Source organism: Theropithecus gelada, chromosome 6, assembly GCF_003255815.1.
Source record: "Theropithecus gelada isolate Dixy chromosome 6, Tgel_1.0, whole genome shotgun sequence".
In the NCBI taxonomy this organism is placed as follows: domain Eukaryota; kingdom Metazoa; phylum Chordata; class Mammalia; order Primates; family Cercopithecidae; genus Theropithecus; species Theropithecus gelada.
In genome coordinates this window covers 66,963,168-66,989,366 of record NC_037673.1, presented here as the reverse complement: position 1 = coordinate 66,989,366, position 26,199 = coordinate 66,963,168, and the positions used below count along the sequence as shown (strand labels likewise).

Below are 26,199 nucleotides of genomic sequence, written 5' to 3'. Positions count from 1 at the left end.
CTCAGCCTCCCAAAGGGCTGGGCTTACAGGTATGAGCCACCACACCTGGTGTACATTTTTTTTTTTTTAACAAAAATGGAATCACACTAAATATTTCAGAAAAATATTTCTGAAATGTTAATTACCAAAGGATACAAAACTGTATTGAAACCATGATTCAGTTGTGTAAAAGAAAATATGTAACAATATATGTGAAAAGATTGGTTGCATGTAAATAATGAAATTACAAGTATTAGAAGGAATGGTTGGGCATGGTGGCTTATGCCTGTAATCCCAGCACTTTGGGAGGCTGAGGCGGGGGATCACCTGAGGTCAGAAGTTCGAGACCAGCTGGGCTAACATGGTGAAACCGCGTTTCTATTAAAAATACAAAAAAATTAGCTGGGCATGGTGGCACATGCCTGTAATCCCAGCCAGTTGGGAGGCTGAGGCAGGGGAATCGCCTGAACCCAGGAGGCGGAGGTTGCTATAAGCCGAAATCACACCATTGCACTCTAGCTTGGGCAACAAGAGTGAAACTCCACCTCAAAAAAAAAAGAAAAAGAAAAGAAACAAGATTACAACATTTCAAAGAAAAAAAGGTAAAGAAAAAAATTACAAGTGATTTTTGTTTTAACTTTTACATGAATCTGTATTTTCCAAATTTTCTAGAATTCAATAAACATAAGATTAGAATGATATAACTATACTATGAAGATTATGATAAAAGATATTTCACAAAACAGTAAAAAGCAAACCAACATCTTAAAAAGTGTTTTAGTTAAAAAAAAATTGTAGGCCGCGTGCGGTGGCTCAAGCCTGTAATCCCAGTACTTTGGGAGGCCGAGACGGGCAGATCACGAGGTCAGGAGATCGAGACCATCCTGGCGAACACGGTGAAACCCTGTCTCTACTAAAAAATACAAAAAACTAGCCAGGCGAGGCGGCGGGCGCCTGTAGTCCCAGCTACTCGGGAGGCTGAGGCAGGAGAATGGCGTAAACCCGGGAGGTGGAGCTTGCAGTGAACCGCGATCCGGCCACTGCACTCCAGCCTGGGCGACAGAGCGAGACTCCGTCTCAAAAAAAAAAAAAAAAAATTGTAACAATATAATTCTGGAAAAGTTATAAGGAAACAGAAAGATTCACTTAGCAATGTAAATACATTATTTATGACTGTCAGTTTGACAATGCATAACAATTAAGGAGACTCAGACATATCAGAAAAATTTTTAAAGTAATAAAAATAACAAATAACAAAAGACAACACATAACAAGAATCATAAAAATATTTAAAACATTATTTGACCCAACAATCCCACCAGTCTGTAGAAATTTACACTTTGTTTCCTTGAGAAAGCCTTACTTACAAAATTGTTTGCTTCTTGTACAAGAGTTAAAAAACAAATAAACAAAAATATAAACAATCTGAACATCCATTAGTAGAAAACTGATTAGGTAAATCAGTAACATGTTAACATGATATGGCTATTAAAAAGATCAATTGGACCCAAAAAAGTGTAAATTAATAGTTTCACAGGAAAAGAGTTTTTAAAATTTTTTTATTTTTTTGAGAGTTTCACTCTGTTGCCCAGGCTGGAGTGCAGTGGAGCAATCTTGGCTCGCCGCAACCTCTTCCCTCCTGGGTTCAGATGGTTCTCTTGCCTCAAACTCCCGAGTAGTTGGGATTACAGGCGTGTGTCACAACACCCAGCTAATTTTTTGTATTTTTAGTAGAGATGGGGTTTCGCCATGTTGGCCAGGCTGGTTTCAAACTCCTGGCCTAAAGTGAGCCACCAGCCTCGGCCTCCCAAAGTGCTGGGATTACAGGTGTGCACCACTGTGGCCAGGTAAAAAAGGTTTTGGCAGGGCACAGTGGCTCAACATAGTGAAACCTTGTCTCTACTAAAAGTACAAAAATTGGCTGGGCGTAGAGGTGTGCGCCTGTAATCTCAGCTACTTGGAAGGCTGAGGCATGAGAATCGCTTGAACCCAGGAGGCAGAGGTTGCACTGAGCTGAGATCACGCCATCGCACCCCAGCCTGGGCGACAGGGCGAGACTCCGTCCCAAAAACAAAACAAAGAAAAGAAAAAGGTTTCAAATATTATACACATAATGGTTAAAAATTATAGAAATGTGTACATACATAGATAAAGTTATTGGCCAGGCATGGTGCCCTCACACCTGTAATCCCAGCATTTTGAGAGGCCAACGTGGATGGATCACTTGAGGTCAGGAATTCAAGACAAGCCTGGCCAACATGACAAAACCTCGTCTCAACTGAAAATACAAAAATTAGCTGGGCGTGGCGGTGCATGCCTGCAATCCCACCTACTTAGGAGGCTGAGGCACGAGAATAGCTTGAACCTGTGAGACAGAGGCTACAATGAGCCAGGATCATGCCATTGCACTCCAGCCTGGGCGACTGAGCGAGACCCTATCTAAAAAAAAAAAAAAAAGAGGGCAGGCATGGTGGCTCATGCCTGTAATCCCAGCACTTTGGGAGGCTGAGGCAGGTGGATCACATCAGGTCAGGAGTTCGAGACCAGCCTGGCCAACATGGTGAAACCCTGTCTCTACTAAAAATACAAAAATTAGCCAGGTGTGGTGGCACGTGCCTGTAATCCCAGCTACTTGGGATACTGAGGCAGGAGAATTGCTTCACCCTGAGAGGTGGAGGCTGCAGTGAGCCAAGAACGTGCCACTGCACTCCAGCCTAGGCGACAGAGCAAGATTCCATCACAAAAAAAAAAAAAAAAGAAATAGAGAAAGAAAAAGAATAAAGACATTTATTGACCAGGTGAGCTGGCTCATGTCTATAATCCTAGCACTCTGGAAAGCTGAGGCAGGAGAATCACTTGAGGCCAGGAGTTAGAAACCAGCCTGGTGCACATATACTCCATTCCTAATTTTTGCTAATTTAAAAAAGAAAATCAGGCTGGGCGCGGTGGTTCACGCCTGTAATCCCAGCACTTTGGGAGGCTGAGGCGGGCAGATCACGAGGTCAGGAGATCAAGACCATCCTGGCTAACACACCGAAACCCCGTCTCTACTAAAAATACAAAAAATTAGCCAGGCATGGTGGTGGGCACCTATAGTCCCAGGCACTCAGGAGACTGAGGCAGGAGAATGGTGTGAAATCGGGAGATGGAGCTTGCAGTGAGCCGAGATCGCGCCATTGCAGTCCAGCCTGGGAGACAGCGAGACTCTGTCTCAAAAAGGAAAAAAAAAAAAAAAAAAATTATCTGGGTTTGGTGGCACACACCTGTATTCCCACCTACTGGGGAGGGTGATGTGGGAGAATCACTTGAGCTCAGGATTTTGAGTCTGTAGAGAGCCGTAATAGTGCCATTGCACTCCTGGACTCTGTTGCCTTGGCAATAGAGCAAGACCCTGTCTCAGAAAAAACAAACAGTTTGTAAAAGACAAACAGAAATGTGACTGCCTATGTGTGGATGAGAACGTTGTGGGCATAATTTAATATATAGCTGGTTTATGAAATATTTTAAATAAAAATTTTATATAAGTAAACAGACGATAGATTTATCACCACTGAGGATATCTGAAATGATTATATACCAGGTTAAAGAAAACGTGTAAACAGGAGACTAAGATAGGAACAAATCTAATGTTAATGTAACTTCTTGTATCTGTTTTAATATCAGTAACATTACTTTGTAATTACAAGTCAAAAACTTTTATTCCCAACTATTTAAAGAAAATTTTTATAATTTTAATTTCCGTGAAGTCTCTTACCCCATACCTTTTCAACTGAAGTTTTTGAATGTGAATTCTTGCTCTCTGCCTCTGTTTTGCCTTGTGAAAGAACCGATTTCTTCCCAGCCCTTGACAAATTGGGTTTGGGTTTCTGGAAGCGACCTCTCAACATCGGTTTAACATTTTCTGTTTGATCAATTTCCCTGAAAAATTAACATTATTTAAATAGCATCAAACATGCAGTCATGTCCAAATGAACTTCTAAAATAACCTACTGAGAACTAGGAAGAACTCCTTTAAGAGCTTACTTAGAACAAGAGTAGCAAAGAAAACTTAGAGAGACTAATTTGTTCTATCTGATATTAAAAATATACTATTCATCATCAGTAATTAAAACAGTGTGGTACTAATATATGAGTAAACAGATAAATGAAACAAATTTAAAATCCAGAAACCAACTTCAAAATAGACATGATTTTGGCATATATTGAAGGTAGCAACTCATAACAGGGAGGTTAAGATGAAATGCAATACAATACGGTGAGAATAAAACTTAAGAAATATTAAGTAAGATTAAGATGATGGGAAGGCCGGGCACGGTGGCTCACACCTATAATCCCAGCACTTTGGGAGGCCGAGGTGGGTGGATCACCTCAGGTCAGGAGTTCGAGACCAGCCTGGCAAACATGGTGAAACCGTTTCTACTAAAAATAACAATAATTAGCCATGCATGGCGGCATGTGCCTGTAGTCCCAGCTACTCAGAAGGCTGAGGAAGGTGAATTCCTTGAATCCGGGAGGCGGAGGTTGCAGTGAGCCAAGATGGTGCCACTGCACTCCAGACTGGGTGACAAGAGCAAGACTCCATCTCTGGATGTGGTGGTGAGCACCTATAGTCCCAGCTACTAGGGAGACCAAGGTGAGAGGATCACCTAAACCTGGGACCAGGTCGAGGTTGCAGTGAGCTATGATCACACCACTGCACTCCTGCAACCCTGTCTCAAAAAAAAATCATAAATATTTAAATGTGTAAGTGAGTGTGTGTATACACACACACACATTCTGTCAGCAAGCAATTCAATTTTCAGGAACTTACCCTATATACTTGTATATAGGCAAAAAGATAGAGGTGCAAGACTATAAGCACTGTTTAGCAACACAGCCTACATAGCAGTCAATAGGGCACTGGTAATACAAACTATGATGCATACATATACAGAACACTATTAAGCTATAAAAAGAACAAGGAGAGTTACTACATAAGAATATGAAGACAGAAGAAAACCACTGCAAAATGTTATATATAGTATCATTAGGTTTGTAACAAGAGCAAAAAATATAAATTTGTATTAGCTTGAATGTATTTTTTTAATCTCTGAAAGAATATAAGAAATAAATAACATGGATTATTTGTTTGAGTGAAATGGGACAGGTTAAGAGGGAGAGCTCAATCATACCTTTTTATACTTGTTGATGTTTGAACCCTATGAATGTATTGTCTATTTCAAAGACTAACTGACATTTTGATTTTTTAAGAGTTTGATTTCCATTGTGACAGTACTTTACTGAAAAATAAGAATTGATGAAGTGAATAGCTTTCTTTTTTTTTTTTTTTTTTTTTGACAGAGTCTCGCTCTGTCGCCCAGGATGGAGTGCAGTGACGTGATCTCAGCTCACTGAAGGCTCTGCCTCCTGGGTTCACGCCATTCTCCTGCCTCAGCCTTCTGAGTAGCTGGGACTACAGGCACACTGGCTGCCACCTGTGCCACCACCACGCCCGGCTAATTTTTTGTATTTTTAGCAGAGACAGGGTTTCACCATGTTAGCCAGGATGGTCTCCATCTCCTGACCTTGTGATCCGCCTGCCTCGGCCTCCCAAAGTGCTGGGATTACAGGTGTAAGCCACTGTGCCCAGCCCATAAACTGAATAGCTTTTAAGCCCATATGAGATGAGGAATTATGAGGAAGATTAAAAGGAAGTATAAAACCTTCAGATATCTCTTCAAAGGGAGATTTTTATGACGCTTTTAATCATTTCTTGAGAAGATATTAATTTAACCAGTATCTACATACTGGAAGATACACTTCCTTGAAATCACCAATATTAAAATCTATTATTTTGACACCAGGCATAAAAAATAACTCAAACCAAGCAAAAGTAAAATCTCACGGCAAATATTTAGGCTTCCAAATTGTTTTCGAATTTCATAAGTTACCACCTTCCTAAAATTCATATATTATACAACAAATATGAAAGAGAATCTTTCTGCAATTAAATATAAAAACACCTGATGTTACACTCTGAACAGACTACAGTATAATTACATATTAAATGATTCCCTCAACTATTAATAAACTATGTATTAATAGTCCCCTTGAATCCCTAAATAAAGCAACATTATTATCATTTAAGAACCTTATCAAAATTTTATAAATAAATCCTATCGTATAAAATACTCACAGTGAATTATTTTTAAGGTCAACATTTCTTTCTTCTGTACAACTACCCTCAGCATCATTCACCTCACACGATGCTCTAATTCCAACTTCTAATGAAGGCAAATCTGAAGTGCTTGATTCCGAAGACTCAGTTGCTACTGATGCGGCATCTTGTTGATTACTAAAAAAGTGAAAATATATCAGAGAGAAAAGAATTCCTAATAATATATATTTTATAATAATTATTTTAAAAAATTTTAAATACACAAAATCACCATTTTGCAAAATGCTGCTTCAAATTACAGAATAATACAAACTGCTATATTAGCTTTTCTATGATCCATCTTGCACCATGTTACAGAAACTGTACCTCCAGAGAAAGCAGCAGCCACAAATTTACACGTTTAGGAACATGCTCAAGAAATTTCAAAACAAAGGCCGGACAAAGTGGCTCACGCCTGTAATCCCAGCACTTTGGGAGGCCGGGGCGGGTCAATCACTTGAGGCTAGGAGTTTGAGACCATCTTGGCCAACATGGTTAAACTCCATCTCTAATAAAAATACAAAAACTAGCTGGGCATGGTGGTGCAGGCCTATAATCCACCTACTTAGGAGGCTGAGGCAAAAGAATCACTTGAACCCGGGAGGTGATCACACCACTGCACTCCAGCCTGGGTGATAGAGCCAAGCTCTGTCTCAAAAAAAAAAAAAGGCTTCAAAATGAGAAATTATTAAATGTGGTTCACAAATCAAACATGCGTAAAATAATAGTAACATTTAGGAATTAGCTTTCATTAAAATTTATATAGGCAAGCCTTGCTATGCAGGGTACTGTGTAACCAAAAGTCATATAAAGCAAAGACACAGCTCCAATAAGCTCAAGTTGCAGTTAACATAGTCCTATGCAAAGTGAGAACTACTATATTAAAAAATATTTCAATTATCAGCCAGGTGTTATAGAACGTGCCTGTAGTCCCAGCTACTCAGTCCAACGCTTAAGCCCAGGAAGTCGAGGCGGCAGTGAGCTGAGATTGCACCACTGCACTCCAGCCTGGGCGATAGAGCAAGACTCGGTCACAAAATAAATTTCAACTAACAATAATATAACTGAGAGTCATGCACTGACCATTTCAACACATATTCACATTTAGCAATACGTTTTTTTTTTCTTTTTTCTCGCTCATTTTTTCTACTAGGTGTTCATCTTTTCCTGACTTATCAGCAAGAGTTCTCTATATATTTTTATTGTCTAGATATTACACATAAAATCTCCCGATCAGTAACTTGCCTTTTATTTTCTTTATGGAGGATTTGTTAACAGAACTACTTAATTTTACTACCATCAAACTTACCAATCTTATCTTTTAAAGTCTGTGTTTTCTATGTTTTAATAGAAATGTCTTACCTCAGGCCTTGACATTACAAAGATATTTTTCTACATTTCTTCTAAAAGTTGTAAAGATTTGTTTTATACATGTAGTCTTCAATCCATCAGGAAGTTAGCGGATATGGTAACACGAGGATTAAATATTATGGTTTTCAAATCTGAGCTCAATCTGATGAATAGTTAGTTCAATCTTTGCCCGCTAATTTCTAAAGCTACCTCTGCCATATGACAGATTCCTAAATGTCTCTTCCTAAACTCTATATTCAGTTCCGCTGAGTCAATTCATCTAACCCTGTACCAATACCATGCTGCTTTAGTTACTGTAGCTTGAAAATTAGTCTAGGACAGTCCCTCTCCAAAGCTGGCATTTTTTAAACCTGTCTTTACCATTCTTGAGCCTTTACTCTTGTGTACACGACAATTTTACAATCAACTCTTTGTTTTCCAAAACCAACTGGGACTTTAACGATCATTACAAGGTTGTTTTCCCCTAAAGTAGAAAAGTTAGGGCCACAGTGGCTCATGCTGAGGTGCGAGGATTGCTTGAGCCCAGGAGTTTGAGACCAGCCTGGAAAACATCTCCACTAAAAAATGTTTTTAAAATTAGCCAGGCATGGTGTCCCATGACTGTAGTCCCAGCTACTCGAGAGGCTGAGGTGATAGAATCATTTGAGCCCAAGAGTTCAAGGTTGTGGTGAGCTATGATCATGCTACTACACTCTAGCTGGAGCAACAGAGTAAGACCCTGTCACAATTTTTTAAAATTATTTTAAAAATTAGAAAAAGTCATGAGTAGTTTTGTGTAGTTTACGAAACTAGGTGTATCTCTGAAGTCACACTTTAGATATGTCACCTAGGAACAAACAACTATGAGAAATAGCATGATTCCACTTATGTGAAATATCTAGATTAGACATAGAAACAGAAAGTTGTCTACAACCTTACCACTCTTAATGGGCCTAATTTGATCTCAAACTAAGCAAGTCTGGTCCTGATTAGTACATGGATGGGAAACAGAAAGCAGATTAGAGATTATCAGTGGTTGCAGCGAGGGGAGAATGAGGAATTACTGCATAATGGGTGCAGGTTTTCTGTTTGCAGTGATAAAACAGCTTTAGAAATAGTGCTGATGGCTGCACAACAATGTAAATGTAATTAATGCTACTAAATTGTATGCTTAAAAACAGTAAACAGCTTTAAGTTTGTTTTTGGCAATAGTTTCTTAGATATGACACCAAAAGTATAGGCAACAAAAGCAAAATTAGACAAATGGGACTACATTGAACTAAAAAGCTTCTGTACACCAAAGGAAACAGCAGAGTGAAAAGGCAATCTATGGAATGGGAGAATATGTGTAAATCATATTTCTGATAAGGGGCTAAAATCCCAACTACATAAATAATTCTCAAAACTCAACAGCAAAAAAGAAAATAACCTAATTAAAAACTCGGGGCCGGGCGCGGTGGCTCAAGCCTGTAATCCCAGCACTTTGGGAGGCCGAGACGGGCGGATCACAAGGTCAGGAGATCGAGACCATCCTGGCTAACACGGCGAAACCCCGTCTCTACTAAAAACACAAAAAATTAGCCGGGCGAGGTGGCGGCGCCTGTGGTCCCAGCTACTCGGGAGGCTGAGGCAGGAGAATAGCGGGAACCCGGGAGGCGGAGCTTGCAGTGAGCTGAGATCTGGCCACTGCACTCCAGCCTGGGCGACAGAGCGAGACTCCGTCTCAAAAAAAAAAAAAAAAAAAAAAAAAAAAAACTCGGGCACAGGACCTGAATAGACATGTCTCCAAAGAAGATACACAAATGGCTAACAGCTACGAAAGATGCTCAACTCAATAATTATCCGGGAAATGCAAATCAAAACAACCATAAGAAACCACCTTCTACCTGTTCAGAAGGACATTATTAATAAAATGAAAGATAACAAGTATCGAAGAAGATGTGAAAAAAACTGGAACCCTTGTACATTGTTGGTGCTTATGTAAAATGGTGCACCTGCTATTGGAAACAGTATGAAGGGTCCTCAAAAAATTAAAAGTAGAACTACCACATGATCTAGCAACCCTACTTCCAGGTATTCATCCACAAGAAGTGGAATCAGGACCTCAAAGAGATATTTGCACTCCCATGTTCAGTGACGACAACAGACAAAAACAACCTAAATGTCCATCAACCAATGAATGGATGAAGAAAATGTGGCCTATACATGTACTGTAATATTATTTGGTCATAAAAAAGGCAATCTTCTCATATGCTACAATATGGATGAAAGTTGAGGACATTACATTAAGTGAAATAAGCCAGTCACAGAAGGAAAACTACTGCATGAGGCTGGGCGCTGTGACTCACACCTGTAATCCCAGTACTTTGGGAGGCCAGGGCAGGTGGATCACCTGAGCTCAGTTCAAGACCAGCCTGAGCAAAATGGTGAAACTCCATCTCTAACAAAAATACAAGAAATTAGCCAGGTGTAGTGGTACATGCCTGTGGTCCCAGCTTCTTGGGAGGCTGAGAAGGGAGGATTGCTTGAGCCTTGGAGGTGGAAGTTGCAGGGAGCTGAGATCGTGCCACTGCACTCCAGCCTGGGTGACAGAAACCGACCCCATCTCAAAAACAAAACAAAACAAACAAAACAAAAAAGAAAAAGAAAGAATCATGATTGCCAAGGGCTGGGAGGCGGAGGAAATGGGAGTTGCTGTTCAATAGGTACAGAGGTACAGTTATGCAAGGTAAAAAAAAATTCCAGAGATCGGCAATACAACACTGTGCTTATAGTTAACAATACTGTATAGTACACACAAAAAATCTGTTAAGAGGGTAAATCTCATGTTTTTATATTACAAATTAAGATTTTAAAACACACACACACACACAGAGCAGGACACATCATATTCAAACTAATGAAAACCAAAGACAAAGAAAATCATTATAGAAAATGATAAACCCATGTAAACACCAACCAAAAGAAAGCTACAATGGCAAAGTAAACATCAGAAAAAAAGAGCAATACCAGAAGGATAGTACACAATGATAAAGGGAATTTCACCAAAAAGACAAAACAATCCTAGATATGTACACACCTAACAACAGAGCTTCAAAATATATGGAGCAAAAACAAATAGAACTGAAAAAAAGAAACAGGCAAATCCACAATTACAGATGGAGACTTCAACACTCCTTTCTCAGTAATCAACAGATGTGGGTAAAACCAGAAAACACACAGAAAATACCTTAATGAAAGGATGGGGTCAGTTCTTTTCTCAACTTTTTCACTGGAGGCAAAACCCACAATGCCATCTACGTTTTGTGTGCAGGAAAGCATCTGCTCCTTACTGCATTCACCTTCCTTTACCTCGGGCCTTATAGCCTGACATTTATCTACAAATACAAAATGCATGTTATTCTAAAAAATGACAGCAAAAACATATTTTTTAAAGCACAAAGGAATTTACCTATAACACTGTCTTTTCCTACAAAACCTTAATCCATTCAACATTCAAATTCCTATTTACAAGGCACACATCTTATTTTTAGACCACAATAAAAACTTAACATAGATGAGGATCAGCCCAAGCTTCTTGGACAGTTTATAGCATCTTTCTTTTATCTTAAATTCTAAGTATTTAAAGTGGCTTATTTTATATGTCAAGTAAGGAAACTAAAAGTTGACTTAACTATTCTTTTGCTCCTTCAGAAGTATACCAATTAGTAACAAAGTAATAGCTATCATTTATTAAGTACTTATTAAGTGGCTGGAACCCTTAAGTCCATCAAATGCATTATCTCATTTAATACTTGAAACAAACCTGTTAAAAGATATTAATATTAACCTCATAGAGAACCCCCTGAGTTCAGAGATCTTAAGTAACGTGCCCAATGCAATACTTAAGCAAGTAAAAAAGCTGGAATTTAAAGCAAGGTCTGTTTGATTTCTAATATCTGGTTGTGAATCATTAAGCTGTTCTGCATTATACGTAATGACTCTAATGATAAGCCAAAAAAGAGCATAATATTGTGATGCCTACAAAGCATGCTATGTTAGCTACCAGGACTCTTATATTAAAATCAGATTGGTAAATCTGAACTACAGAAAACATAAATTTTCTAGAAAGGTTGTTCTCGTCTGCTCCTACCTTTTCCTTGGTTATCGGCTTTAAATAACGTACATATGAATTCTTAAGGAAAGGGACCAAGACTCCCCCTCAAATTCTTAGCCCTCATCCCAAGCAACTCTTAAGTGGCAATATGTTTGCATTCAAAGAGTAAAAAAGAAAAATGGAAGGAACACATATTCCTCTAGTTCTTTTATAGGAATTAACCCCTTGTGGGTTCACAGAGGTGCTCTGTAGAGGTACAACACGAAAACCTGTGCTTTATTAACAGACATAAGCAACACACTTCAAACTATATATACATGTGATTTCTAATCATAGTTAATGGGAATGCACAGGAGGTGACACAACTTAGAAACAAACTTTAGAGAACAATCTCCCCACTTTAATTTGTTTCATTTTCTTTTTACAATAAACTTTTTTCTTTAATTAAAAATAAACAGAGTTAGCACAGTACCATAAGTACAGAACCAATTAATAAGCACCATTAATTGCTATCTAGACAGAAAATTAAGTTACATACCATATTGCTGTACATGTCTTCTCAAGTAATATAGAGGCTTTTTAAATATGTAAGAAACTTACTCTTGTGTTTTTCTCCTTTAGAAGGACCCGCCTGAACAGTGGCATTTTCTAAAAGATTGTTTACTTCCAGTTCATTAGCTCCATCTTGCTTCTTCCTTCTTCTTTTCTTTTGATTTAGGTCTACTTCTAATGCAACCTGTTCTGCATCCTTCCCTGATAAGGTCAGAGACTCTTCGTCAACTGTCTGAGCATCCTTCTGAGATCTTTCTGTGTCTGAAATTCTAGAACTCGTAGACGCATCTGGATCATCATTCACTCTTTCACAGGCAATTTTTTTGACTGAAAACAAGAGAAACGACTATAAACATGCAAACAACCTAAAGAAAAATTTGTGAAGGTGGAAAAGAGACTCAAAGATGTCCTCTGTAGTATTTATTTGCAAGAACAAAAAACCTAAAGACAACCTAAAATGTCCAATGGGAAATGACTAAATAATACATAAAAATCCATGGAGCCAATAATAGTAATGAGGTAAGTTTATATGCAGTCACGTGAAAATTTCAAAGGATACTGTTGCATTAAAAAATCAAGCAGAACAAGATACACATAAAATCTTTTTTTTTTAATCTCATTTTTATTAAACAAAAACAATTACATATAGAGATGCTCCTTGACTTATACTGGGTTTCATCCCAATAAACCCATCATAAGTTGAGTATACTGTAAATTGAAAATGCATTTAATACAGGCCGGGTGCGATGGCTCACACCTGTAATCCCAGTACTTTGGGAGGCTGAGGCGAGCAGATCATCTGAGGTCAGAAGTTCGAGACCAACCTGGCCAACATGGTGAAACCCCATCTCTACTAAAAATACAGAAATTAGCTGGACGTGGTGGCAGGCACCTGTAATCCCAGCTGCTCAGGAGGCTGAGGCAGGAGAATCACTTGAACACGGGAGGCAGAAGTTGCAGTGAGCCAAGATCGCATCATTGCACTCCAGCCTGGGCGATAACAGCAAAACTCTGGGCTGGGCATGGTGGCTCATGCCTGTAATCCCAACACTTTGGGAGGCTGACGCAGGTGGATCACTTGAGGTCAGGAGTTCAAGACCAGCCTGGCCAACATGGTGAAACTCCATCTCTACTAAAAATACAAAAATTAGCTGGGTATGGTGGCACATGCCTGTAATCCCAGCTACTTGGGAGGTTGAGGCAGGAGAATCGCTTGAATTGGAGAGGTGGAGGCTGCAGTGAGCTGAAATGGCGCCAAGGCACTCCAGCCTGGGCAACAAGAGCAAAACTCCATCTCAAAAAAAAAGTTCTGGTTGGGAGTGGTGGCTCACACCTGTAATCCCAGTACTTTGGGAGGTCAAGGTGGGCAGATCATTTGAGGTCAGGAGTTTAAGACCAGTCTGGCCAATATGGTAAAACCCCATCTCTACGAAAAATTACAAAAATTAGCCAGGCATGGTGGCACGTGCCTGTAATCCCAGCAATTCAGGAGGCTGAGGTGAAAGAACTATTTGAACTCGAGCAGTGAAGAATTCAGTGAGCCAAGATCGGGCCACTGCACTCCAGCCTGGGCAACAAAGTGAGACCCTGTCTCAAAAAAAAAAGTTCTTACATTAAATAAGATACAGTGAGTTACTCATGTTATCACCTGTAACATGATAATCACAAGAAGATATATATTTTAATCTTCTAGAATTATGTACAAGTTAAAAAAAAAAAAAAAGATTACTGAGAATAAAGGTATTTTGCAGTTATCAATACTACTTTTTAAAAGATATGCTCCAGAAGAAGAAATTCTAGCCCAGCTTTGAACAGAAAAGAGTTAATTTAGCAGGCTTGACTGCTATCCTTTGAAAATCCTCCTTACAAGGTTGGCCCTCAGGTCATGTCTCAGAATTTGGTTCTGGGAACAGTTCCTACCACCCTAACTGATAAGAGTGGTTCACTGTGCCTTAGCCATATAATGTGGTTTATGCTGAACTGCTTTCCTTTTGAATGTCTGAAATTTTGGTATGTTCCAGGCAAAGGATGCTGAATCCTTAGTCTTCTTGGTGAATACTCAAACCCCGGCGGTGGTCGTGGGGACTCCCAACACAGGCTCTCACAATCCTAGGTTTCAGTTCTGCCTCTGCCACTACTCACACTGTAAGTCCTTAGGAAAAAGTGTCTTACGATCACTGGGGCTGTTTCTTGGTGATTAAAACCAATACAAAAGGGGCTAAAACGTAAACTAGCTAACATATAAGGTTCCCTATAGTTTCAAGCATCTTCTTTATGTGATTACAGCTAAACATTGTCCTCATAGATCAGAGTTCAAATAGTTAAGAAAACATAAGCCTAAAAATAAAAATACCTACATATATACAACGTCTTTCTACCTTTTACAAGTCAACATTAGCCTTCAGAAATGTTATGCTCAACCAATACAGTCTAGTCATAACCCCAAAAGATTCGAGTTCCATTTTTTTAATACTAGAATTTTATACCAGATTGGTTTTACAGAGGAAAATGGTAATAAATAACCAAACATGAAATACGACACTCCAAATTCTGATGCTCTTTGACTGGCTACAACTATCCTCTATGCTAGAAAGATATCAAATAACCCAATCATGCCAGTTAAAAATTTTAAAAGAAAGCTATTGTTTTGGACCAGATAACTAATTGATTGAAAAAAGATATACTCCCTCCAACTGGATGCTTTGATGATCTTAACTACCTGAGCTACACATGAACTCTCAAAGGCCTGAGGGACAACATTACGAGTTTATTACTACTAAGTAAACTAGCACACTTTCCTTTAAAATCAATACCTTTTACATTTTTCCGTGGTTTCGTGGATTTCTTCTCCTTTAAACTGTGATTTTTAACAGATTTTTGTTTTCTTTTCTCTTCTTCAGCAAGAACTTTCTGAAGCAAATGAGCAAAAAAATCGAAGTCAAAAGGGCGCTTTTCCTCTGTTTAAAAAAAAGGAAAAGAACTTTCAAGTTTTTATTTTTCAAAACTACTTCTAGCTTTTCAAGTATCATAACATCAAAAGCAAATGGGTTTGTCCATCAGCAGGAGAACAGATAAACAAGTACACAACAGAACACCACTCAGCAATAAAATAGCTTTGTCTTAGCAGAGAAATAGGTAAATTCACATCAGAACACCACTCAGCAACAAAAGGAATAAACTAGTTTATTACAAATAATAATTTGTTTACTACAAATTTGTAATAATTTGTTTATTACAAATAAACTAGTTTTAAACAAAACAAAAGGAACTACTGATACATGCAATAATCTGAGGCAATCTCAATAACATACTGAGTGGAAGAAAACAGATACTAGGGTACATACTGTATGATACCATGTATAAGATATTCTAGAACACACTAAGCTATCTATGGTGATTAAAATGAAAATAGTGGTTGATATGGGCCAGGAAGATAGCATTTGATTGTCCAGAAAGGGACATAATAGGCCTTGTGAAGTGATGAAAACACTTCCTCTATTGTTTGGGATAGTGGTTACCCAGGCATATTCTTTGTCAAAACTCCAACTACACTTTGAACTGTGTGTAAATATAAATCAATTTTTTTATGGACTGAGAAGTCCTTGAAATGCCTATTCACCACCATATGCCCTACCTTTATCACAACCATTTCACCATTTACTCTTATAAGAATCAGCAAAGTGGGAAGTAAATGAATTTAATCAGGAACATGCCCACTAAATACCTATCAACAGCATTATATCTGAAAGTAATCAGTGAACACTCCAAGAATGAATCCAGGCCAGGAGGCAAATCCTTGCTTGAACTTTACATCTAATCTTACAGCAAATGTAGAGAAAATGGTGCTCTATGCACATAAGCCGAAGACTGGTTTGATTACAAGATAGCCTCAGAAAAGAAGGTATATACTAAAATAAAAGAATTTCAGGAAACTAAACCCAAATCTGGGATTCCTGAAGGCCCTATTTCACTGCTGACCCAGACTTAATTTGTTCTGACTCTCCACAATGATTCTGAAAGACATAGACTCAAAGAATCATAAAGGATCTCCACATGGTTCTCAGAGAAATTCAAAATGTAAGTTCTCTTAAAAAACCTATATAGGTTTTAACTTAAAAAAAAAAAAAAAAAAAAAAAAAAATCCAACAGAAAGCCCCCAAATCAATGAGTTGTTTTTAGTTTTGAGATAGGATCTTGCTCTGTTGCCCAGGCTGGCCTCGAATTCTTGGGCTGAAAGGATCCTCCTGCCTCAGCGACCCCTGAGAGTAGCTGGGACTACAGGCATACAACACTGTATCGTGTTTAAGATCAATAAATTTTAACGATATCTATTATAATGGTCTATAAAAGGCTTCACACTCTAAACAGACTGTTTATAGATTTATGAATTATTTTCTGACTATAATGTGTTAAACTTAATGAAAAGTTTCAGGACCACTTCTCTAACACGGAATGGGCCGAGGAACACAATATTCCAGATCTTTCTAAGAACCATTCCGCAAAGCAGTTTCCCTAAAGACCCGATAAAACACTGGGTGTAGGATCTACCCACCTACCTTACTGTCTACTCATAAAATAAATGTACATGCTACATAATGTAAGTACTCTCTACATTTGGATTTTTTTTTTCTAAAATTAGCACTATGGCTAATCTTATGACTAAATGGACATTGAATATATTCATTAATAATAAAATACTGATAATTATAAATCCACAAAAAATATATTCTTGTCCACCGGTGTGGTGAAAAAGAAAAAGACCCATCTTCCAATAAAAAATTACAAGAACTATTTTAAACAGTAAATTTATTTTTGTTTATAGATCCTTAGATGTCTTTCTCTAGACTTAAAGAAAAATGTTAATTTTAATGAGGATTTTAGTTAGAAATTGAAAGATATCTATCATTCCTTCAGACGAGATCTAAATTCAAATGCTAGTATATCTCTTCAGACAGAACTTCCCTAATGATCCAATGATCATTAGGAAAAAAGAGATCTAAACAGCCACCCTCTCTTTCATCTTCTTTTTGGAAATGAATCACTACCTAAAATTATGCTTATCCACTATCTTTCTTCCCCCATCCAATTAGACTTAGGGATCTAAATGCAGGATTCTCATCTGCCATATATCTTCCACCATTACATACTCAATACCTAGAACAATGACTACCATATAGTAGGTGGTCAGTGTTATAGACTGAATGACTGATTTAGTCATTCAGAACTAGAAAGAACCATCTATATAACTAATAGTACTGTCTTCCAGAAACAATTATCTCCTCCAATACAGTTCCTTCAGAATAAATAACACTTAGAAGTGGTAGCATCAATCCCTCCATAACTTCTTGGACTTAGAACTGTTTACCTGCACCTAGATATTCTGGATAATCTCCTGCCTATATATTTGTAGCAAGTACCAGACTCACACTGCTAAACAGAAAAATTTCAGACTTCTTCCTCTTATGCCAATACAGGAAGAAAACAAATCTAAAACACACTGGAGCCAAAGACAAAAGACTGGTCATTTTTTAGGCTCTCCAAGTAATACTTTGTAAAAGAGGTCTTAATACTTACGGAATGCTTTGTCTATTCTCCATCCGTTTGTTTTCTCTTCACGTTTAAATTTATTCTGTTAACAACAACAAAAAACCCTATGGTAATTTTCTCCCATAAAACAAGCTTTTTTTTCTTAAATGCAGTAAGCATTAAAATGAAACTCTTAGGAATAACATACTGTTCTCTACTTAATATGTCTTTGCCAATAGGCAAGTTACTTAAACCTTTGGCTTTTTAAAAATAAGGATGAAAGATTTTTACTGAGCTTCTTGATTCTCATTACCAATAGCATGAATCAGCAATGAAAGCTGGATTTACAAAGGACAGAGACATAAAGTCAACATACACAGAAGCAGATCAAACCTATGATTAAGGTAACTGGTATTAACTTTTAAAAAATTAAGTATTCGTATCAGGTTAAGCCTCTGACATCATCGTTCTAATATATTTCAAGTGGCATGGAGAGAAGACTATAGAGAAACAAGTGAAATTTTGAAGCAGGCCAAGTTTATCTTGACAACCTTCTATATATTAAGGCACATTTCATCACGTTTTTCTCAGCCCCAAAAATCCCTGTCCTCAGTTTACTACCAGATTACTTCCATTAAGAGGGAGATGTTTGGCCGGGCGCGGTGGCTCAAGCCTGTAATCCCAGCACTTTGGGAGGCCGAGACGGGCGGATCACGAGGTCAGGAGATCGAGACCATCCTGGCTAACACGGTGAAACCTAGTCTCTACTAAGAAATACAAAAAACTAGCCGGGCGAGGTGGCGGGCGCCTGTGGTCCCAGCTACTCGGGAGGCTGAGGCCGGAGAATGGCGTGAACCCGGGAGGCGGAGCTTGCAGTGAGCTGAGATCCGGCCACTGCACTCCAGCCTGGGCTACAGAGCGAGACTCCGTCTCCAAAAAAAAAAAAAAAGAGGGAGATGTTTAAGGCTTAAGGCTCAATCCATCCTAAGGTCATTAGGAAGACTGAGGGCATAAGTTTGTGTCTGAAGATGTCTGATCATACACACATCGTAGGAGAGGAAACAGTTAGCCAATGTTTTCCATCTATACGTCAATGATCTACAAGTTTTTACTAAAAGCAAAAAAATAAAGTTTTTTATTGAAAAAAAAAAAGAGAGAGAATACCACATAAAACAAAGGAAGTACTTCATGCCCCCTTCCTCCCTTCAAAAGAACTTAACCACTAATATGACCTGTAAAGCAATCACTTTCTTGTATTTCCTTATTGCTTATGACCCAAGTGTGTACTCTTAGATGCTATAGTTTAGCCTTACCCACATTTTTAAAACCTGATATGACATTAACATCTTTTACTGTACAGGTTGCCCTTCTTTCCCATTCTTTTCTTTATTTTTCTTCACAAAACTTATTACCAATACAGAAGTTTTCAAAGATAATCTTATTTCTACCTTAAAAGATCATACTGTTATTTAAACATTTCCTCAAAAGTTAACAAATGTTACCTCCACAAAAAGTGACTGGCTATAAACATTAAATTAAATGTCCTAAAAGAAACATCAATAGGTTTCAGGCATTTAATTCTAAAACAGTGCTACCTCATATTTTACTTAATTGGTAATATAATTCAAAACAATTTAAAACTTTCTCGAAGAATGTATTGAAACTAGTTATTGATTTCATAGGTAAGAACCAGTAACAGGTCAAATTCCATGATCACAAAACAAATCCCATAATTTCCACTACCAGCCCTGACAAAGTAACTCATTATGGATAATATCCAACTCCACCACGAATGACTTTTAACACTGACAAAATATATACATCAATTATTTTCAAGCAAAGGACAATAGTCAGAGCAAGAATACAATCATGGAGAGAAGAAAAACAGACAAGATGTGCCCATGTTTACCTTGGCTCTCTGCCTGAGCTCAATTTTCCAACCAAGGAAAGGGAGGTGAAGGCCAAACAGGGTACAGCAATCCAACTAAGGCTGCAGAAGTAGGGAATCTTTAGGAGCATAGTTCTAAAAAGGAACTGTGTAGAGGGGCACCTCACAAGCCTGGGTGGAAGTACTCCATGGTACCTTGGCCTAAGTATGGGTTGCATATGTCCAGAATATAAGGCCTAAAAGAGAACAGCTGCTAAAGGGATGAGGGCAGAAGGAAGACCCTAAAAGTCACAAAACACCATACAACAATAGAGTTCAGGTGCATCCTAATGGAAAGACTTCACTAACACCCAAATACATTCACCTCAGACACCAGAAAGGTCATCATTAGAGATACAGACGATACCCTAGAGTAGCCTTTCTCTACCAGGGATGTAGCATGAGAATTAAGTACTAATGCATTAAAGCAGCTACTGTATGCAATGCATTCCCTTCTCTCATTTATCTATTTACAGTATAGTATTAGTATAACCATCCTTAGAGAACTTGGAAAATAGTAACTCATGCCTACCATGAGACTGTTCTGGAAAAAGAAGAAAATAATATAATAGTAACTAAAATTATTTTCTATAAATCAGATGAGAAATCCCATTGGAGAAAGGATGTCCTAGATTAAAGACCAGTCTAGATCTGCCTCAACAAAGCTTTAAGCCAAGCCTTAACAGGAACAAAGAGGTCAGCAGTAAATTAACGACTTTCCTGAACAAAAGTCAACACTATTTTTTATTTTGTTTTGTTTATTGAAACAGTCTTGCTGTCTTCCAGACTGGAGTGCAGTGGTGTGATCACAGCTCACTTCAGCCTTGACCTCCCAAGCTCAAGCAATCCTCTTGCCTCAGCCTTCTGAATTGCGTGTGCCACCACGCCTGGCGTGTTTTTTTGTTTTGTTTTGTTTTTGTAGAGATAGAATCTTGCCATGTTGCTCAGTCTGGTTTTGAACTTCTGGGCTCAAGCGATCCTCTCGTCTCAGCCTCCCAAAGTACTGGGATGAGAGGTGTGAACCACCACACCTGGCCCCAGTGCTCTTTAAAACAAAAGAAAAAACATAATCCAGACACTATACAACACATCGTTCATAATGTCTGGTATGTAATTTCCTTTTTTTTTTTTTTTTTGAGACAGAGTCTTGCTCTGTCTCCCAGGCCGGAGTGCAGTGGCGCAATCTCAGCTCACTACAACCTCCACCTCCCGGGTTCATGCCATTCTCCTGCCTCAGCCTCCCGAGTAGCTGGGACTACAGGCGCATGCCACCACACCCAGCTAATTTCTTATATTTTTAGTAGGGATGGGGTTTCCGTGTTAGCCAGGATGGTCTCAATCTGCCGACCTCGTGATCCGACTGCCTTGGCCTCCCAAAGTGCTGGCATTACAGGCATGAGCAACCGTGCCCGGCCTAGTATGCAATTTCAAAAAAAAAAAACTCATGGCTGGCCGGGCATGGTGGTTCACTCCTTATAATCCTGGCACTTTGGGAGGCTGAGGTCACTTGAGGTCAGGAGGTCAAGGATCACTTGAGGTCAGAAGTTCGAGACCAGCCTAGCCAACATGGTGAAACCATATCTCTGCTAAAAATACAAAAATTAGTCAGGCATGGTGGTGTGCACCTGTAATCCCAACTTGGGAGGCTGAGGCAGAAAAATCACCTGAACCCAGCAGGCAGACGTTACAGTGAGCTGAGATCGTGCTACTGAACTCCAGCCTAGGCAACAGAGGGAGATTCCATTTCAAAAAAAAAAAAAAAAAAACATGGTGGGGTATGATGGCTCACGCCTATAATCCCAGCACTTTAGGAGGCCAAGGTAGGTGGATCACTTGAGGTCAGGAGTTCGAGACCAGCCTGGCCAACATGATGAAACCCCATCTCTACTAAAAATACAAAAATTAAGGTAGGCACAGTGGCTCACACCTGTAATCCCAGCACTTTGGGAGGCCAAGGCAGGTGGGTCACAAGGTCAAGAGATTGAGACCATCCTGGCCAATATGGTAAAACCCCGTCTCTACTAAAAATACAAAAAAAAAAAAAAAAAATTAGCTGGGCATGGTGGCACATGCCTGTAGTCCCAGCTACTCAGGAGGCTGAGGCAGGAGAATCACCTGAACCCAGGAGACAGGTTGCAGTGAGTTGAGATAGCGCCACTGCACTCCAGCCTGACGACAGAGTGAGACTCTGTCTCAAAAAAAAATAAAAAATTAGCCAGTCATAGTGGTGCACACCTGTAGTCCCAGCTACTCAGGAGGCTCAGGCAGGAGAATCGCTTGAACCTGGGTGGCGGAGGTTGCAGTGAGCCATGATCGTGCCACCGTACTCCAGACTGGGCGACACAGCGAGACTCTGTCTCAAACAAAAACAAACAAACAAACAAACCCATGACAGAGACCAAAAAATTAATTGTTTGTTAAAACCCACATGACATGAGAAAAGATAGGAAAATGTGATAGTCAGGAAAAGAAAAGAAAAAGTCACAAGAGAACGATCCCATTCCCTGGCAAGCAGACTCACAAAAAAAAAAAGAAAAAAATTAACAGATCTCAATGTGATCTAGATATTAGAATGAACAGACAAAAAAGTTAAAGGATCCATTAATTATACAGATGTTTGAGGATTTAGAGGAAAGTACAGTGAACAGATGGGGAAATCTCAGCAGAGGAATAGAAACTATAAAAAATAACCGGAGGCGGCCAGGCGTGGTGGCTCACACCTGTAATTTCAGCATTTTGGGAGGCCGAGGCAGGTGGATCATAAGGTCAGGAGATCAAGATCATCCTGGCTAACACGGTGAAACCCCATCTCCATTTAAAAAAAAAAAAAAAATTAGCCGGGCGTGGTGGTGGGCACCTGTAGTCCCAGCTACTCAGGAGGTTGAGGCAGGAGAATGGTGTAAACCCAAGAGGCAGAGCTCGCAGTGAGCTGAGATCACGCCACTGTACTCTAGCCTGGGAGACAGAGCGAGACTCCATCTCAAAAAATAAAATAAAATAAAACAAAACAAAACAAAACCAGGTAGAAATTACAGAAATAAGAAATACAGTATCAGAAACAAAATATTCACTAAATGGGCTTAACAGCAGACTGAAGATAAAAGACAGGGTCAGTGAACTTGATGCTACGACAATAGAAACTATCAACACTGAAATGAAGGAAAAAAGATTGGGAAAAGGTGGTCAGAGCTTTGGTAACCTATAGAATGTCACCTGGAGTAAACTATGTTAGTGGAGTTCCAGAACGAGAGAATTAAACAGAGAAACTATTAAAAGAAGTAATTTAAAATTTCCCAAATACAGGGAAAGATGCAAGAAGCTCAGCAAACTCAAAACTAAAGCTAGGCATATCATCATCATACAGCTGAATACTAAAAAAAAAAAAAAAAAAAAAAAAGAAAGAAAGAAATCCTGAAAACAGCCAGAGAAATACAATTAATCATATACAGGGGCAAGAATGATATGATTACTGTCGACTTTTCATCAGAAACACTGAAAGCCAGGAGACAACAGAATGACATCTTGAAAAGACCAAAAAAAAAAAAAAAAAAACTGTCAAACCAGCAAAATACATCATTCAAAAATAAGGTTGAAATAAAAACATTCAGACAAATGAAAGCTCAGAAAATTTTTCAACAGTAGACCTGTCATTCAGACCTACAGGAAGAAATGAAAACACAAAAAATGGTAAATATATAGTTAAATGTTAAAAACTAGTTTTTCTACTCAATTTCCTTAAAAGACAAAAGACTCATATATATCTATATACAGAGAAGGAAAACTGCTTTTTTGTTAGTTTGTTTTTGTTTTTGAGACAGAGTTTCTCTCTTGTTACCCAGGCTGGAGTCCAATAGCATGATTTCAGCCATCGCAACCTCCACCTCCAAGGTTCAACCGATTCTCCTGCCTCAGCCTCCCGAGTAGCTGGGATTACAGGCATGTGCCACCAGGCCTGGCTAATTTTGTATTTTCAGTAGAGACAGGGTTTCTCCACGTTGGTCAGCCTGGTCTTGAACTCCCAACCTCAGGTGATCTGCCTGCCTCAGCCTCCCAAAGTGCTGGGATTACAGGCATGAGCCACCGCACCCAGCTATTTGTTTTTGTTTTTAAGGCTAGTCAAGTAAAGCAGTAGAAGTAGAGTAGGGTAAAAGAAATTTATCTGGGCCAGGTATGGTGGCTCAGCCTGCAATCCCTGCACTCTGGGAGGCCAAGGCAGCAGACTGCTTGAGCCCAGGAGTTTGAGACCAGCCTGGGCAACATAGCAAAACCCCATCTCTACAAAAAAAATACAAAAATTGGGTGGGCATAGTGACACGTGCCTGTACTTGGGCACTTGGGATGCTGAGATGGAAGGATTACTTAAGCTCAGGAGGTTGAAGCTGCAGGTAGCCACAATCATGCCACTGCACTCCAGCCTGGCCAACAGAGAGTGAGACCCTGTATCAAAAAAAAAAAAAAAAACCCGAAAAGAAGAAGTTTGTCTGAACATGGGTCAGTTGGTTTTTTAAAAAATTTAATATTAAAAAAGAAACAAATCTGTAATCAGTTGTGATCATTTAGTTGTAAACACCAGTGCACTTGGACCAGCTGCCTCATTAAACTATTATAAGTTCATTGTAAGGTGAATTTAAAGATATATAGGGCTAAGTGCAGTGTCTCATGCCTGTAATGCCAGCACTTTGAGAGGCTGAAGCAGGAGGATTGCTTGAACCCAGGAATTTGAGACAAGCCTGGGCAACATAGTAAGATCTCTTATCTACAAAAAATAAAAAATTTAGTCAAGCACGGTAGCGCACACCTGTGGTCCAGGAGGCTGAGGCAGGAGGATTGCTTGAGTCCAAGAGGCCATGGCTGCAGTGAGCCATGGTTACACCACTGCACTCCAGCCTGGGCAACAAAGACCCTGTCTCAAAAAAAAAAAAAAAAAAAAAAAAAAAGGAAACGAAAGGGAAGAGAGACTGGGTGCAGTGGCTCACGCCTATAATCCCAGCACTTTGGGAGGCTGAGGTAGGCAGACCACTTGAAGTAAGGAAGTTCAAGACGAGCCTGGCCAACATAGCAAAACTCCATCTCTACTTAAAAAAAAAAATTAACTGGGCGTGCTGGCACGCGCCTGTAATTCCAAGCTACTCAGGAGGCTGAAGCAGGAGAATGGCTTGAACCTGGGAGGCAGAGGATGCAGTGAACTGAGATCACATCACTGTACTCCAGTCTGGATGACAGAGCGAGACTCTGTCTAAAAAAAAAAAAAAAAGGAAAAAAAGGCAAAGCTGGCCATATTCTTTGGGGCTACTGAAAAAACAAGCAAATAAAAGGCTGAGATTTTCAGGAGCTTCATGGTTGGTGAATGCAACCAGGTGCTGGGAGGTCAGTGCACCCCAACTCCTCCAGGACAGAAGTGCCTGCATTCAAGACCCTTCCAGACCTTACTCTGAATCCTTCATCTGTATCCCTTACAATATCCTTTATAATAAACCAATAAACAGCTGGTTCAGTGTGCTGAACTTTGCTAGCAGCTGAGAAAGGAAGCTGGAAAGAGGCAAGCTCCTGGTGCAAAGGTAGCTGTGCAGCATAATTTAGGCCTTAGAGAAGCTGGGGTTTTAACACTTTGAAGATGTGCTTTCTCAAAGCTGCCAGTTCTTTTAGAACTCATTAAATTGAGGCTGCTCCAACCAGCTTTACAGGGAATGGATTTAAGGCAAATCTTGTGTTTAAACAGATTTAGGGCCGGGCGCGGTGGCTCAAGCCTGTAATCCCAGCACTTTGGGAGGCCGAGACGGGCGGATCACGAGGTCAGGAGATCGAGACCATCCTGGCTAACACGGTGAAACCCCGTCTCTACTAAGAAATACAAAAAACTAGCCGGGCGAAGTGGCGGGCGCCTGTAGTCCCAGCTACTCGGGAGGCTGAGGCAGGAGAATGGCGTGAACCCGGGAGGCGGAGCTTGCAGTGAGCTGAGATCCGGCCACTGCACTCCAGCCTGGGCTACAGAGCGAGACTCCGTCTCAAAAAAAAAAAAAAAAAAAAAAACAGATTTAGAGGAAGCCTGAAGAGGAAAGCAGACAGATTGTGAAGAAAATCGGTGGTATTTTTGCCTTGAAGGTGAAGAACGCATGGCCTAGGGGGTAAAGAAGCCACCTAGCGGTGGATGTAAAGAACAGCAAAGGATCAGTGCTTTCCAACTCAGATGAGAAAGCTGACCACACAATCACAAATACTGACTAAGACTTACTTGCTTTAGTGATTGAACTGGTAAAATGAATCCTCAGTTCACCTTCTTTCAAGGCAAAGGGAAAATCACTGGCAATATGAAGTTACAAAGTTTTCAGCTTCAGCCAGGCAAAGGTAAGCTGTGAGGAACTCCCTTTGGCTGCTTTTGAAAATCAAGATGATATCTCATCTCACAGATACAAGTCCATATAATTTCATTGTCAGAATTTAGGCTGAAACTATACATTGGCAAATAATATGAGATAGATTTGTTTTAAAAGGTGTGACCAATCCTGGTTTTCCTAACCTCTGGGTGAATACAGCCTGATGATGAACTACTGTTTTGCTGAATTGGATACAACT

The 26,199-nt window shown here is 39.4% G+C and overlaps 1 protein-coding gene and 1 pseudogene across 1 annotated transcript in view; one reads left to right on the top strand and one right to left on the bottom strand.

Annotated features, from left to right (window-relative positions):
- Positions 1–26,199, bottom strand: part of BDP1 (B double prime 1, subunit of RNA polymerase III transcription initiation factor IIIB) — a 115,432-nt gene that overhangs the window by 68,129 nt on the left and 21,104 nt on the right. Inside the window, exons 8-13 of the mRNA XM_025388922.1 lie at positions 17,748–17,802; positions 14,987–15,130; positions 12,222–12,500; positions 10,755–10,902; positions 6,155–6,313; positions 3,741–3,897 (exon numbers count right to left, since the gene is read on the bottom strand). Of these exons, the coding sequence (XP_025244707.1) occupies positions 3,741–3,897; positions 6,155–6,313; positions 10,755–10,902; positions 12,222–12,500; positions 14,987–15,130; positions 17,748–17,802 (942 nt within the window). The remainder of the gene's footprint in view (positions 1–3,740; positions 3,898–6,154; positions 6,314–10,754; positions 10,903–12,221; positions 12,501–14,986; positions 15,131–17,747; positions 17,803–26,199) is intronic.
- Positions 18,728–25,982, top strand: LOC112626133 (annotated as a pseudogene).